Raw genomic sequence first — 15,398 nt, 5'->3', positions numbered from 1 at the left:
ATGTTCAGCCAAATATTGTCGATTTACCTTTTTCCGCAATGTCTGCAGTCAATCAATTTTCTATTGTTTGGGGCATCCATACCATGAGCATCCCTCATGTGTTGCAACTTGGTCTCTGTGTCTTTGAACACACGATTGCATAGAGTGCACATGTAGAAGGTTTCTTGTCGCGGCTCCTCTGCAACTGATATTCGAACACCTCAACAATATCTGTCATGACGGTCATAAGGAGAATGATGACACTGACGATATACACCGATGATGACACTGACGATTTACACTGACGATTGAGTTTTGAAAATTCCCTATTTTTGACAGAAATGGCACATGATGACCAGTTGACCTTCAGCAAATAGTGTTTTCATACCGATCTGACAAGTTGGATATTGTGGAAACCATAATTTATCATCAAATTGTTTTTTTATCTAGTACTTACTGATTCTTTACTAATAATTAATTATTAATTATTGAAAAATTGAATGCACTCATTTGCAACTTTTTAGGTATGTTTTGGACAAAAACATTTATTCAAGTGATCTGATAACGGAAAGCAAATACACTTGGCTACGATTTGAATGAATTGGCAATCAAAAGTGACTCTGCCGCTTCAACGAGCTACATTCTTGCTGATTCTTGGCGATGCCAATGATTTCCTAATTAGACAAGTCACACGAGGACACTCCTTCAGTCTTTGAAAAAAGGGCTTCTTAAAAATAATAATGTCATCGATCACCCAAGTATAAACACATATTTAAATAAGACTTAGTAAAAATTTTTGTAAACCTGGCTCCCAAGTTGGTCCCATAACAATCAGATGAGCTATGTATGGTTTATCAAAAACAGTCAGAACCAAATGCCATAATGAAATTTTTTCCACAACTAAGCAATTGTTTAACCAGCAACCAACTGTTAAAAAATAGCTGTTCTAAAAAAGTCAAAAAAATAAAACTCTTAAAAGTGATCGAGAATGAGTTAGCTGTCTTTTCAAATTTGTTTCGTAACGACATTGGTGATTGATGCAAATCGTTCCTTTGACAGCTACAGTGCACCCTCAGAATACGATTACCCGGATATACAATTTTTCACCTTAAGAAGTGAAACATGATGATTTTTTCACCTCACCATACGAATCTTATTTCACCATTCGAATTCAACAGAATTTTCACCCGAGTTCCAATTTGGCAGTCTGTTTGCTTATGACACCGAAATGCTGCTAAAGGAAAATATTTTCACAACACCTAAAAGAGACACGATGACCGATTTCTCTCAGTTAAGAAATTCTTGTTTGTAAAATGATAACATTTTCCTTCTAAAACCAGTAGCTAAATTAGAGTTGCGATCTCTGCAAACAGAAATTCAGTGATCAAACAACTTCCCTTAACCTGCTAACAAAAAACCACTTTATTACGAAGACAACATTGTTCGAGGTTTTTGCTGAATTAGGTTGACAAAGTTTTTAAACAGGACCGCTAAAAGTTATAGCGAAAGTGAAGACAGAAACTGTTAAGTAATAAATTTTTTTTAGTAATAAGTTGAAATTCAGTAAAATCTTTAAAAATACATACTAAAACTTAGCTTCAAGTCTGTGTTTAGTAAGCTAAACTTATTTGAGGTGAGTTCAAAGCTTATGTTATACATACATCTGTCTTGAAGGTAAGAACTCCCTACGGTACTTACCGTACATGGTACATTATAATGTTACATTTTATTGCAGATCATAACCACTAAATAGAATAGAGTTCCTGTCGGTAACTATAACTAACAAGATTAACATATTAATTTGTTACTAATTTTTAATATTTACAACACTTGTAAAATTTTGACGATTTTCACTAGATGTTTGCATTGTAAAATAACATGGTTTCTATAACCCTCCATACGATTTTTTTACTATATGATGCAAATCCTGGAACGGATCAAAATCGTACCCTGAGGGGTGCACTGTACTCGATACGAAATTAAAAATCTAATTGGCTCTGTGCCAGTGATGATATAAAGAATGATTAGGCAACTGCATGTTTTCTGCATCGCTGTTATAATGCAGTTTTACTCATACAGCGGGCCGCGCCATACGACATTAGTTCATTCCAGTGTTGGCATCGTAAGGCGAAAATGTCATATAGAAACCCATAGTAAATTATTTTATACAAACACCTGGTAATAAAAAATCAAAATTTTATTTTCATACATACTTCACATATTAAAAACTAGTAACAAAATATAATGTTAATCTTAGTAACTTAGTTACCTACAGTACTTTAGTGTATTTAATGGTTATGATCCGCAATAAAATGTAACATTACAACGTACCATCTGTAGTACGTACTGTCAGCCGCTCTTACCTTCAAAACAGACGTATAACATAAACTTTGAAATTAACTTAAATGAATTTAGCTCACTAAACACACACTTGAAGTTAAGTTTCAGTATGTATTTTACTAAACTTTAGCATTGTCTAAAATTCCATCACCTATACGTTTCCGATTTTGTTTTCACTATAACGAATAATTCTGAACTGAGCGAGAGAGCATCATATCTCTTTCGGGCGTTGTGGAAAGGATTTCATCAAATAGCATATTTCGTCATCTTCGTTATTATGACGTGATTCGTTATTATTCAGGACACTGATTGCCAAAATTGAATTTCAAGAGAAATTTTCGTCGATGTAGTATGGCGGAGATGAAAAAGCATCGTGTTCCACATCATAAGGAGAAAAAATCGTTCAAAAGGGAAATCATAACCCGGGGCGCACTGTATTTTCATTGTGGCTTATGCACAGGAGTTCACAAATTGTGACCTAGGAGCCACATATTTTTTAATGAGAGGGCCTTTTACGAAAAACATTTAACGAAGTATTACTTGCTCCTGAGACATTTGCTTTGCGAGGATTAATGTTTTTCAAGCTATTTATAATTGGTGTTCCAAGTACCAGTCTCGGTTGGTTCCACCTTCGGCTCTTCTTTCGGGGCAGCCTTTATTATCCTAGTTTTAGACTCATGTTCCCTGAGTATATGCCTGTTCTTAGCAAGCAGCGATGAGAATTTGCCTCCGCAGACGCGACACCTGAAACAAACACAAGTTTTAAAGGTTGACTTGCAACAAAATTCACATTACAGTTGTTTGGTATCAAAAGGTCTTACTCCGCTGTGTTGTAGGAGCAAAATATGAGGAAACGTGATTACAAGCTCTTAAAAGCTCAAAAACTAACTGTTAATCAAAGCAATCACGAAAACGCCGTAGGTTGGAATCCCTTTATTTTGATAACATACTCAACTCGACGTAGTTATTGTTTTGACGTGATGTTATCACGTGAAATAAAAAGCTCAATATAAAACATCCCGTAGCACTAGTTTATAACAAACACTTCGGGTTCTACCAGAAAGCCCGTATCAAGTATAAATGCTCGCTACTTTACAATTTTGTTTAAGCTTGGTCTAATCATCTAATCGTAATCTGATCATGTGACCCATACTTACTGCTAAACGGCGCGAACAATTTCTGCAGCATTTTTTTGACTACCACAAATGACCAAAAGGCTCCTCATGTTTATCAGAGGATGATATGCACCCCGTCGAGCTAAGGTTAAAAAATCCAACTAATTTTTAGGTTAGGTTTTGAGATATCAGTGCTCAAAGTGAAAGCATTACAATGATGATGAAAAAGACGCTTAAGGACAATAGACATGGTTTTATTGAATGCGTGAAGTATATTTGTGAAAATATTTCAACGAATGAGGTTGCATGAAAGTGTAAACAGAAGCGCATCGTGTTCAACTACGTCCAATTTGAGCCATTTTGGAGAGGGATTCCAACCTATGGCGTTTCCTTGATGGCTGGGATTAACTGTTCGCTTTTGAGCTTTTAAAAGCTTGTAATCACATTTCCACATATTTTGAACTTACAACCTAGCAGAGTAAGACACGGTCAACTTTTTGATACCAATTAACTGTAATGTAAATTTTGTTGCAAGTCAACCTTTAAGTATTTTAAATAATAATAACAATAAATAACAAGGCAAACGCATGAAATTTCAATTGACAAAACCTTGCTAGAGAGATGACAAGATAAACAGCGTGTATAAAATCATGCGTGGCTGCTTCTTCCGCACACTTTCATCTACCAAAGCTTACCCTAGAATGAAGTGATAAGGCTTACCTATATTCCGCTTGCTCATGGACTACTTCATGCTTCTTTAGTGCCTTCATTGTTGTGTATTCACTGCAGCATTCCTTACACTTGAAGTTCTTCTCCGGAATCTTCTTCGTAGACTTAGGAGCAGCTTTGCTTTGCAATGGCTTTTGAGGCGGAGATACAACTGTCTTGACAGAAGTAGGTAGACATTCACCTTCAACACAAAGTACTGATCAGATTCAAAGACATCAACCGGCACACATACAGTAAATTTCATTGAAGCTGTAACAGCGAAATATCTTGACAAGATCTGCAAGTTGTAACTAACCTGTGATGAGCGGGTTTTTGACACATGATAGCATGTGATCCACACGTTTGGACTGCACAGAGATCTTCTCATCACAATAGGTGCATTTGTTAATGTGAGTCCATAAATGGCCCTTCAACTGATGCCACGTGTCAAATGTGCGTACACATTGCAAACACTGCACAACAGAATCATTTTTGGGACAAATACAGACCTCCATATGCTTTTTAAGTCTGAATTCTTGCTCAAATGCTCCACCACAGCGGCTGCAAGTGCTGTCCGTTGCCTTAGCCGTCCTGTGCACTCTGACCTTGTGCTTGCGCAACATGGTTCGCTTACAAAAGCCAATACCACAAATGGGACAGACAGCATTGTAGTAGCCATCATGAATGCCATAATGCCTTTTCAGAATGGCTTTCGAAGCAAAATTCCTGTTGCAGACAAGACACTTAGTGCCAACGAGACAATGATATTTAAAATCTGCTACAGTTGCTCTAGCATATTCATTCTGCTTGCTAGGAGCTGAGCGTTTGTCGTTAGTAACAGCTGAGGAAATTGAACTCCCTGCCACGACTTTATTCAGAGGAGCTGATTTAGGGCTTTTTTCAGGCACCGTTGATGTGGGTTTTGTTTGTGCTAAGCTCGCTTTGGATGTCACACTTTGGAGCTCTACATCGGAATCATCATCAGAGTCCTTCAATAGCAAAGAAAAAAGTTTTCAGGTCAAAATTTTAAGAGCAAGTCTACGGATTTCAAGTCATCATTTCTAGTAGGCCCGAGACCAAAACTGGTAACACACTTGAAAATAATGGATTTCTTTTACTGTGACATTTATAACAGAAATAAATCACCTCCACGTAAAACTAAGAAACTGCAGTTAGAAGTGGTGATAGAGATACGAAGTTGGCCTAACTTGGTCTAGGGGAACTTAAAATTAACTGAGATTATTGATATTATTTGTTCTTTTATTTGATATATGCTACATATATCAAATATAAGAACATATTTACATATAAAAACATAAGACATACAATATATGTCTTAAACTATCACAGCCAGTTTCTCCATTTATTTCAGACTTTCTTATTGGCAGCACTTTCACTACTAAACTCATTCATACAGAATTTTAAAGTGATTTCAAAATCTTTGCCTATGCTTTCTATAGTTCTTGCCCTAATTCTAAGGAAAGAATTCCCGTCTTCTTTTGGTCCTTGCTTTTACCACTCACACTAATCTTTTGGGGTTCTGATTGTAAAACTAAAAAGTATGGAGCATTGTTTAGCGCGGTTGAACCAGACCAAAAAATCTATCTATCTGTTTTTTGTACATACTGTGTCCAGTTATAGTGATTAAATTCTAACAATGAAAAATCTGTATTGCAGAAGGTTTGATCTCAGAACCTCCCATTCACAATGTGACAAGCTAACCCATTAAGCTACACGGGATACAATGGATTCATTAGACAGATAGTCATTATCTGAGTTAAATATGCATACATCAACATACGCATACCAACATCACCAATGCTTGTTCTCCCGGCTTTTCTTAGTAAGTTAACTACCATGTATACTAGCTTGCTCAAATTAGCCAATAGCAACTACATTAACTGCCACTGTTGTTTTTAAGCTGTTTTTTAATGCCTGTGCAACGCCGGGCATTCGGCTGGTATATATATATCTCAGTGTTTGTCATCCCGATGTCTAGTTACAGCGGAAAAGTTTTAGGAACAAAAAATCTGCTTGGCACTGCATTTAAACGTGGAAGCTCCAGATCTCCAGACAGGAGTACTACCCACTACACTACACGTTAAATTGACAATATTAAAGGTTGACTTTCAACAAAATTCACATTACCGTTATTTGATATGAAAAGATTCACCATGTCTTACTCTGTTGTGTTGCAGGTGCAAAATATGTGGAAAGGTGATTACAAGCTCTTAAAAGCTAAAAAATGAACAGAAAATCGCAGCCACACGAGACCGCCGTAGTTTGGACTCCCTTTCCAAAACGGCTCTAATGTGATGTAGTTGTGAGAGATGGTTTCTGTTTACACTTTCTTGCAACCTTATTCGTCGAAATATTTTCACAAATATTCTTCACGCATTCAATAAAACTACGTATATTGTTCTTACGCGTCTGTTTCATCGTCATTGCAATGCTGTCACTTTTAGCAGTGATATCTTATAACTTACTTACTTATAACCTTAGCTCGAAGGAGTACATATCATTGTCTGATAATCATGACGAGCCTGTTAGTCACCTGTGATAATCGAAAAATGCTGCAAAAATTATTTGCAAAGTATTGGGTCACATGATCAGAGAACGACTTGATGATTGAATAATGCCGAAACAAAACTGTAAAGTAGCGAGCATCTATATTTGATACGGGGTCTTCGGTAAAACCCGAAGTGTTTGTCATAAACGAGTACTACGATAAGTTTTATATTGAGCTTTATATTGGCCTTTCAATTCACGTAAGAACATACGTGACAAGACGATAACCACATTTCGTGACTTCATCGAAATCAAGAGATTCCAATCTACGGCCGCTTTTCGTTTTTGAGCTTTTACGAGCTTGTAATCACATTTCCACACATTTGGCACTTACAACACAACAGAATAAGACATGGTGAATCTTTTGATACCAAATAACTGTAATGTGAATTTTGTTGCAAGTCAACCTTTAAGTAATAATTGGGTACATATTTATGCAGTGCTTGCGAAATACTAGCATCATTGACACGCGATAACGTCTTGACGCGGGGTAACGTCATGAAACGGCCATCATGCCGTAACGTCATGCCGTTACGACGCTTTATGACGCTTCACAGCCATTATTATAAGTTACTAGCTAAGTTACTCAAATTCACTGGGTAATTATTCTGATACCAGTGCAACGCCGGGCATTTTGTAGTTATTAATAAAACTGCATTGTTTCGTGAAAATTTGCTTTGGGCATCAACCGAAATATTTCCTCAAATTTCATATTGAATGCGGACAAATTCCTCGGTTAGAAAATTGGAAGTTAACATTTATGGGTAATTGAAACTTGTGAAATTGTTAATTCGGCATTAGTCTGCATACAATGAATTTACTTTATAAGACATTTATGTGTACACATATGTGTGTTTGCATGCATTGGAACTGTCAGTAATGTATGCTCATCTATCAAGGGCAAAAAATAATCACTGACAACAAAAATAATAGGAATGTCATGCTTGAAATGATATTCGAGCCAGGTCAGATTAATAATTACTGAGAGAAAGAAATGAGTTTAACTGAATAATGCTACAGCAAAAAGGTAGCCTTGGATTAAAATAGAACTGTACTCTTGCCTCTATAAGCCTGTTAATGTCAAGAATAAAGCTAGTACACTAAGTAGGCTTCCAACTTGCATATTAGCAGTAAATAAAAACTAAGAACTCTTTACAGCCATTAAAGAACCATTCTTCATTACCTTATCGCTATCATCTTGTGATCCACCCTCTTTCGTACCATTCATGAGGAAGTTCCTGTGGTACTTAACCATATGCATGCAAATGTCCGCAGCTGATTTGAAGCTCGCTGCACAGAGACTGCACTTGCCTACATTTGTAACTTCATGACTGGCAATATGCAGCAGAAAGTTGGTCTCTTTGGTGAATTTGATGCAACAGCTTAGACATTTCCACTCTTCAACCTAAAAGTTTCAGTGAATGTATTAATATTTCAAACAAACAGCAATCAGTATAATTGCACCATTTATAACAACACAGACAACAGACAGTAACAGCTGTAACAGACAACAGACTTGATATGAGAAGACACCTTGCAGCCAGTTCGAGAAAACAAGTTTTTATGTGTTATGCGCTAACCTCATCATTCCCTTGACCTTGGTTCTCTGTGGTGTTGGCTTCCTTGCAAGTATTCACGACACCACCACTGGAGTCATCATTACAGTGCAGCAGATGTTCAGTAAGGGTCTCTTCAAATGTAAACGATTTAAGACATATGGAGCAAACAAGACCTGCTGTTCCATGAAAATTTACTAAATGTTCAGCCATTAGCTCGGTTGTGTCAAATGTCTTCTTGCAAAAATCACAAGTGAGGATGAATGAACTCTCTCCCTGTACTACACCAATTTCCAGGTTAGCAGGCACATCGATGGGACTTTGTGTGTGGACAGGTGATGAAATGGCTTCAGCATCGCAAAGCATTGTGGGCGATGCAAAACTTGAATATTCTTCATGTCGTGGCAAAGTTAATTCATTATTACATTGAGACGCGTCTACTATTGAATTCAGACTTTGTGAAGGTGAAACAGAAACAACATCAGGTGAAGCTGGTAGATCTGGTAGATCTTCAACAATTGATTTCCTACGTTGACAGTAAAACTGATGGTTGTGAAGGTTTCCGGTTGTATTGAATCCCCCATCACACACTTTGCATCGATATGGTCTCAATTCCTTTTGCGAGTGAATAAGTGCATGCTGTTCAGAATCGCTGGCTTTCGATTTGGCAAAGCAAATTTTGCATTGCACCCATCCTCTTCGCAAAGGTTTCAACTTACTTTTTTGGTTAGTTCTTGCCTTATTTGTATTTTCATCATCTATGTAATTACTTTTGGCATCCACCTGTTTTTGCATAGCAACCTTTGCCTTGTTGAGCTTTTTATCAATGCGCATATCCTCATGACCAGTTCTACTAATTGACTGAGCAAGGGGGCAAATTGTATTTACATGTTCTATCAAGCCATCCAGTGTCTCTAATACCATGTTGCAAAACACACAAATGAAAGAATTTGAAGAAATTTTATGAAATTGTGAGATATGAGCTTCACATTTTTCTCTTTTAGCAAACCTTATGCTGCATACCCCGCAAGCAACACCAATTCCTGCAGCAGAGAGAGCTCGTGGATAGAGAAAACACTCAGATTGGTGCTCATGAAGAGCCATTTCACTGTTGTACCAAGCACTACAACCCTCACATATATAAATCTTCTCTGAATGGTTTGTTGAATTGATGTGATGTTCAGCGCAATGAGTAGCACACTGTGGAACGCTAGAAAATCTAACGAGACATATGGGGCACCGGACAACTTGCTTATTGAACTCCACTGATGGAAACTTTTCCTTGATTACACGACAATGATTGGTGTGCCTTAAATAGTGCGGCCTACTAGGGTAGCTGGAGCCCCAGTGACAGCCAGGACATGATACCCGCTTGATAACTTGTTTTCCATGACCGACCAAATGTCTAGTGACATGCTTTTTTAAAGCACTTCGAGACAGGTCTTGCTGGTATTTCAGCTCAATACCGCAGATTGGGCAAAGAATTTCAAGGGCTAAATAGTCTACAGTTCGCAAAAATTCTGATATGATGGTATCATCCATATCAGTTTCACAATTTGAATCTGTCAAACTGTGGCAAGATTCTGACCCATCCTTTGCAGTCTCCTTTTGGATACAGCTATGCTTATCCAAATCACAAAAATAAACAAACTCGTTGGAACATTGGTTACATTGAAACTTAGAGTGGCACCGTTGAGCATGAGGCAATGTGGATGGAGAAGTTTGAGTAATTCCTTTATTCTCAGATGACTTGAAAGCGCTCTTATCTAAAGTTGAGACTCTTGCTCTGTCCTGCCTTAACAACTTGCACTTGCCACACTTCTGCTCGTGACTAGCTTTATGGGTAGCAGCAGTAAATCCTCCATTACAGCCAAAGCATTTAAATGGCTTTGCCTCAGGATCAACGTGTATTGACTTGTGGAATTCTAGAAGACTTTTAAACTCCAGCTTTGTTAAACACTCCGGGCATTCGTATAAATTTTCAATGGGCTCCGATTGTCTGCATAACTGGTAGTGAACATCTAAGGCCGATTCAGTTGAAAAACCAACATTGCATCCGCTGCATTTAAACGCACATGAGTCGACAATGTTATGCATGTTCTGTCTATGCTTATTCAGCAGGTCCTGATTTGCAAATGAACGATCGCATTCAAGACATTGGTAGCAGGTATTCGTGGCTGGTGACTGGCCAACTGGTTCATCTTCACTATTGCGCAATGGTTGTAAACATATTTCAGTCTGTTTCACTTGAATTTTTTCATTTAACTCCCTATCTCTCAAGTTTTGGACCTTGTTGCATTCGTTTTTATGGTTCGAAAATGCAGCCAAATCCGAATGAGCAGCATTGCAACCTTGACACCTAAAAGAAAAATGGTCTAAACCAACATACAAATTTACTCTTTAAAACGAAGTATTTTATGATTCCCAAGAAATAAAATGCATGCAAAATACTAGAAAAATCTTAAAGAATTCATATAAACTACAATGTTTGACAAGAGTTGGCAATGAAACGATATGCACCTGAGAGTTACTGAATAGTCCGAGCTCAAAGAGCTAATCTTGGAGAAAAGGGTGCAGTCGGCTTGGTGAGTGAACAAGGATATCAAAACGTCATAGCCCGCCAGACAGCCTTCACAGTTATATTTTTTAGACAGACATTCGGTGCGACATTGTTGAATATGATGTGAGAGAGCATCTTCATCGGGCAGACTGAGAAGACAGTGTGTACAAACGTTTTTTGAACCAGTATCTACAAACACATAAAAACGAAAACTGGGAGATTTAGGTGTACAAATGATGGTCAAATAATCTGAATTAAATTATTAATGCACTGTGAACATCGCCTTTAGAGTAAGTGAAAGCAAGCGCTAACTAGTTCCTCCTATATGTGCAATCGGGCTAGTATATGTTACAACGTCTGGAAAGGCTAAAACGGACACAGTAGAATGCAGGGAACTATGCACTAACACTGATGAGATATTCAATGTTTCTGACGGGGTAAAATGTTTAATAATGACCTAGTCAGCTTTAAAATGCAACCAATTCAATGAAGAAATACCAAATGTTCACATACATGTACATGTACACAGTTTATGAACAGTTCTGTATATACACTACATGTACATGTAGTGTATATACAGAAGAATAAGTAAGCAAAAATATATGATTTCACGCAAAACAATGCCGAGAATCCAGAAATCCTTAAAATGAAAAAATCAGGAACAATGAATTTTCATGTAAGATACAATTACAGTGCACGCTCAGGATACAATTTTAATCCGCACCCAGGTTGACATCGTACAGTAAAAAATCGTATAGAGGAGTATAGAAACCATAGTAAATATATAATGCAAACATCCCAGGTAAAAATCATCAAAACTTTGTATGAGTACAGTGGAACCTCGGTTCTCGAACATAATCCGTTCAAGAAGGTTGTTTGAAAACCAAGTTGTTCGAGATCCGAAACAATTTTCCCATTAGAATAAGCGTATGTAAACTTTAATCCGTTCCAAGGTGAGAAAACAACTTTGGTAAAGTATTTTTTCAAAATTTTACACCATAAACTGTATTGTATACTAAAAATAAAAATGGGTAGATATAGATCGTGTTTAATTTTAATAAAAGGTTTTCCATTTATGATGATGGAAAAAAAAACAAAAGTAAACATTTTGTATGTTTTGCTCTTCAAACATCAAAAACATTAAAGGTCAAGCTACAATACGAAAAATTGCAGAAATTGATAATGAAACAGCAGAAAAATGCAACAGATCAGTTACATCAAAAATCGTAGAAGAAAGAAAATTATAAACAGCAATGGCACGTTTCGTTTACTTCACATCTTTGAAGGAGAATCCTCCAAAACAATTTAGGGTAACTTGACTGGAGGGGTTATCTCACTAGCAAATCTCTTCGGTAAAGGAGACGTCGTCTCAGATGATTTCTACATTTTTGTAAATAATTTATGAAGCGTAACTTGCTTCTCCGTTTGTTAACGAATGTTTTCATGCCGTTTCCGGAGATGTTCCAATTTCAATGCGCATGCTCAGGTTTGGACAAGAACCGCATTTATGTTCGAGATCCGAGAAGAACAAATCTCAAAATCTTTGGCCGAAAACCAAATTGGTGGAGAACCGAAGCGTTCGAGAACTGAGGTTCCACTGTACTGTACACATTAAAAATTTGAAACAAAATAGTATGTTAACCGTAGTTAACAACTATTATAAATACACTATAAATGCCTACAGCAACTTTAGCGTATTTTTTGACTAGGATTTGCGGTAAGTGCTATGTGCAGTACCTACCGTAATGAGTTCTTACCTTCAGGACAGACGTACGTATAGCATAAACTTTGAATTCACTTTAAATAAGTTTAGCTTACTAAACGCACACACTTGAAGCTAAGTTTTAGTATGTATTTTCAAGTATTTTACTGAACTTCAACTTTTTATCACTAAAACTTTATTATTTATCAGTTTCCGGCTTCATTTTGACTTTTAGCAGACCTCAATAAAACCGAGACCGCTTGAGTGATGCTGTTTTCAAAAATGTTCTGTTTAAAGATGTGGTTGCGTCAAAAAATTCGATTTAATGAAATTAAGACCCATAAAAGGCTAAAACATCAGCTACAATTTGATGGCATTTTTGTCTTTGTAGACCAACCCTGTCCAGAGATATATGCGTTTGAATGAGGCCCTCTTTTAAAAAGCTCACGTTCCAGCGGGTGCTTCTTTCGTGACGTCACAAGCAATATATCTGAAAAGAAACCACGAGCGATAAATATGAGGTCGCTTCCTTAGCCAATCATCAGCGCGAAATTTTTATATAGGCCGTAATAAATGTTATCACTCGTAAAACGCGTTGTCTGTGATCTCAAATATAGGGATTTTACTCGATTATTAAATCGCATGGACATCGATATTTACTAAATTAATTAACATCGTTACTTTAATGAATTACTCGATCGACACGTTTTATTGGTGAACAACATAATTGTAAAAATTGCTGTAAAGTTACTGCGAAGGTGGCTCCGAATTTTCTTGGCATCAGGTAGTTAAAGTTCTACGGAGGAAGATCGGAGAATGGAGGTAAATTTATCTTTTACTTTGAGTCTCCTATAGAGTTTCCTGTTGAGTTTACATTCAGATTATATTTCCCTGTTTGAGGCTAAAATGTAATTTCCTGCGCGTGCGAGATACGTATGTACAGTGAGTTCTTGACGGCTTCTTTTTAATCTTTAGCATCTAGCAATACAATGGCTTAGATTGATGAATATACTAAAGGTAATATTTTACTACTCATTAATGCATGTACTAATTAATAAAATTATAACTTTTTGCTATCACTAATCATCGTTTTATGTTTTTTTATCGGTTCACCTAGCTACATCTGCTTCAAAATTTTTGTGGCAGTTTTATCTAGTAAATTAGATTTATGATTTGACTTTAGATGTTCACTTTTCACTTGTAGAAAGTGAAGAAAATGGATTGATCAATGCAAATCTTTAACTTCCAGAACCAAAGCTTCGAATCATTGGCTTGGCATATTGTGCCTTTGTTAAACATTTATTCGTTTATAAAATTACACTCGCAATCTATCAAACTCCCAATTTGAAAGCTTTCAGTAGATACGCTTTAGAATGACATATCTATGAATGACATATATTTATTGCATGTGTTTTACTGATTACAGGATGTTTGTCGTCCCACCAGCCAAATCAGCTTTGTCAGTGTGGAAACTGCCATAAAGGGGAAAGAGAGACTTGAATGTGTGCTGCATAAACCATGTTTTGTTTGAGTTTTTGCAGTAGATGAATTTGTCTTTTTGTATCAGCTAAAACTACGTGAGTGGCCACGACTTGATGAATATTTTAATAAAAGCTTTATGCCGAGATGAAAATCTTTTTGCTTATAAAAATTATATAATAAAATTATATTGTTGAAGATAATGCAAAACATGATTTGCAGAATATTGTAGTGAATTGGATACAGTATATGGATGTCCGCAGAACTGGAGAGTGTGAGTTCAAATCCAGTTTGCAGCAGACTTCTCATCCTTAAAACTCTATCCCTATGTATATGCTTTTCAAAGACGCAACTTGCTTATTTTACTTACGGTAGTAAGAAACTAGTTTTCAGCGTTGGCAATGATATACAGCCCGCCCCAAGGATAGGCGACGGACATAATGTGGGCGGGGCTTTTGGGAGGCTGTATATCGTTAGTGTGGGTAGCGGCGGAACTGTGCTGATACAAAGACCTTATTCTACATAGTTTGCTTGACAGAATTACCGAAGACCGGTAGAATTGGTAGTCGGTACTCAAATGTTTACACAGCATTTGGAGAAAGTGAGTAAGACAAATTTTCAATTTTCGTTATTTGAAGCCTTTGAAATATTCATAATAATGTATCTGTAGCGGGGTTTAAAATTTTATTCTAACCAACATGAACAAATACAAAATAAAATATATGCCAATAGAGCCGCATAGGACTAGAGTTTTATCGCAAATAGCCGATGTGAATACGAGATATATTGACAGATAAATCACGCTTGACATCATTTTGGGCAAGTCTGGGCATGTTTTTTGGCCTGAGCGTTTTTACGGCAACCAGATTTTTTCGATTTTAATCTTCAAATATCTTGGCAATGAGATCGCCTAACACAACAAACAACATATCAACTGATAGAGAAAAAAATGCTTTCTTTTAAGATCAACTCAAATTTGACGCAACCACATATTTAATTCATAAGTTAATTTTTGTTAGCAGGTTTAAAGAAGTTGTCTGACCACTGATCTTTTGTTTGAAGGATCACAACTCCAACTTTGATACCGGTTTAGAGGGAAAATATTACTGTTTTTTACACGGGAAATGCAGAACTGAGAGAAATAGGTCATGGTGTTTTTTTCATGCGTTGTGAAAATGTTTTCGGCGACCAGCATTTCGGTGTCTTTGTTATTTCGACGTACGTAATAAGCACATCGACTGCCAAACTTGAACTCGGGCGAAGATTTTGATGAATTTGTATGGTGAAATAAGATTAGTATGGCGAGGTGGAGAAATCATCATGTTCCATTTCGTAAGGCGAAAAAAATCATATAACATGGTACCCGTATCCTGAGGGTGCACTGTACTGTG

General features: G+C 36.8%; 2 protein-coding genes across 3 annotated transcripts in view; both read right to left on the bottom strand.

Annotated features, from left to right (window-relative positions):
• LOC137393272 (zinc finger protein 865-like) overlaps nt 1–9,903 on the bottom strand; it is a 25,655-nt gene extending 15,752 nt beyond the window's left edge. Inside the window, exons 1-6 of one of the 2 annotated variants that reach the window (XM_068079752.1) lie at nt 8,291–9,903; nt 7,881–8,115; nt 4,459–4,983; nt 4,155–4,344; nt 2,930–3,063; nt 28–184 (exon numbers count right to left, since the gene is read on the bottom strand). In XM_068079752.1, coding sequence (XP_067935853.1) covers nt 28–184; nt 2,930–3,063; nt 4,155–4,344; nt 4,459–4,983; nt 7,881–8,115; nt 8,291–9,808 — 2,759 coding nt within the window. In that variant the 5' untranslated portion in view covers nt 9,809–9,903. Of the gene's footprint in view, nt 1–27; nt 185–2,929; nt 3,064–4,154; nt 4,345–4,458; nt 5,132–7,880; nt 8,116–8,290 lie in introns of both variants that reach the window. The other variant, XM_068079751.1, reaches the window with a different exon arrangement.
• The window catches only part of LOC137393837 (zinc finger protein 624-like), a 19,924-nt gene continuing 14,357 nt past the window's right edge, over nt 9,832–15,398 (bottom strand). Inside the window, exons 8-10 of the mRNA XM_068080546.1 lie at nt 10,787–11,015; nt 9,957–10,625; nt 9,832–9,871 (exon numbers count right to left, since the gene is read on the bottom strand). Of these exons, the coding sequence (XP_067936647.1) occupies nt 9,832–9,871; nt 9,957–10,625; nt 10,787–11,015 (938 nt within the window). The remainder of the gene's footprint in view (nt 9,872–9,956; nt 10,626–10,786; nt 11,016–15,398) is intronic.

This window comes from Watersipora subatra, chromosome 4 (assembly GCF_963576615.1).
Source record: "Watersipora subatra chromosome 4, tzWatSuba1.1, whole genome shotgun sequence".
NCBI lineage: Eukaryota > Metazoa > Bryozoa > Gymnolaemata > Cheilostomatida > Watersiporidae > Watersipora > Watersipora subatra.
The sequence above is the reverse complement of the archived record's forward strand: the minus strand, read 5'-3'. Positions and strand labels throughout refer to the sequence as shown.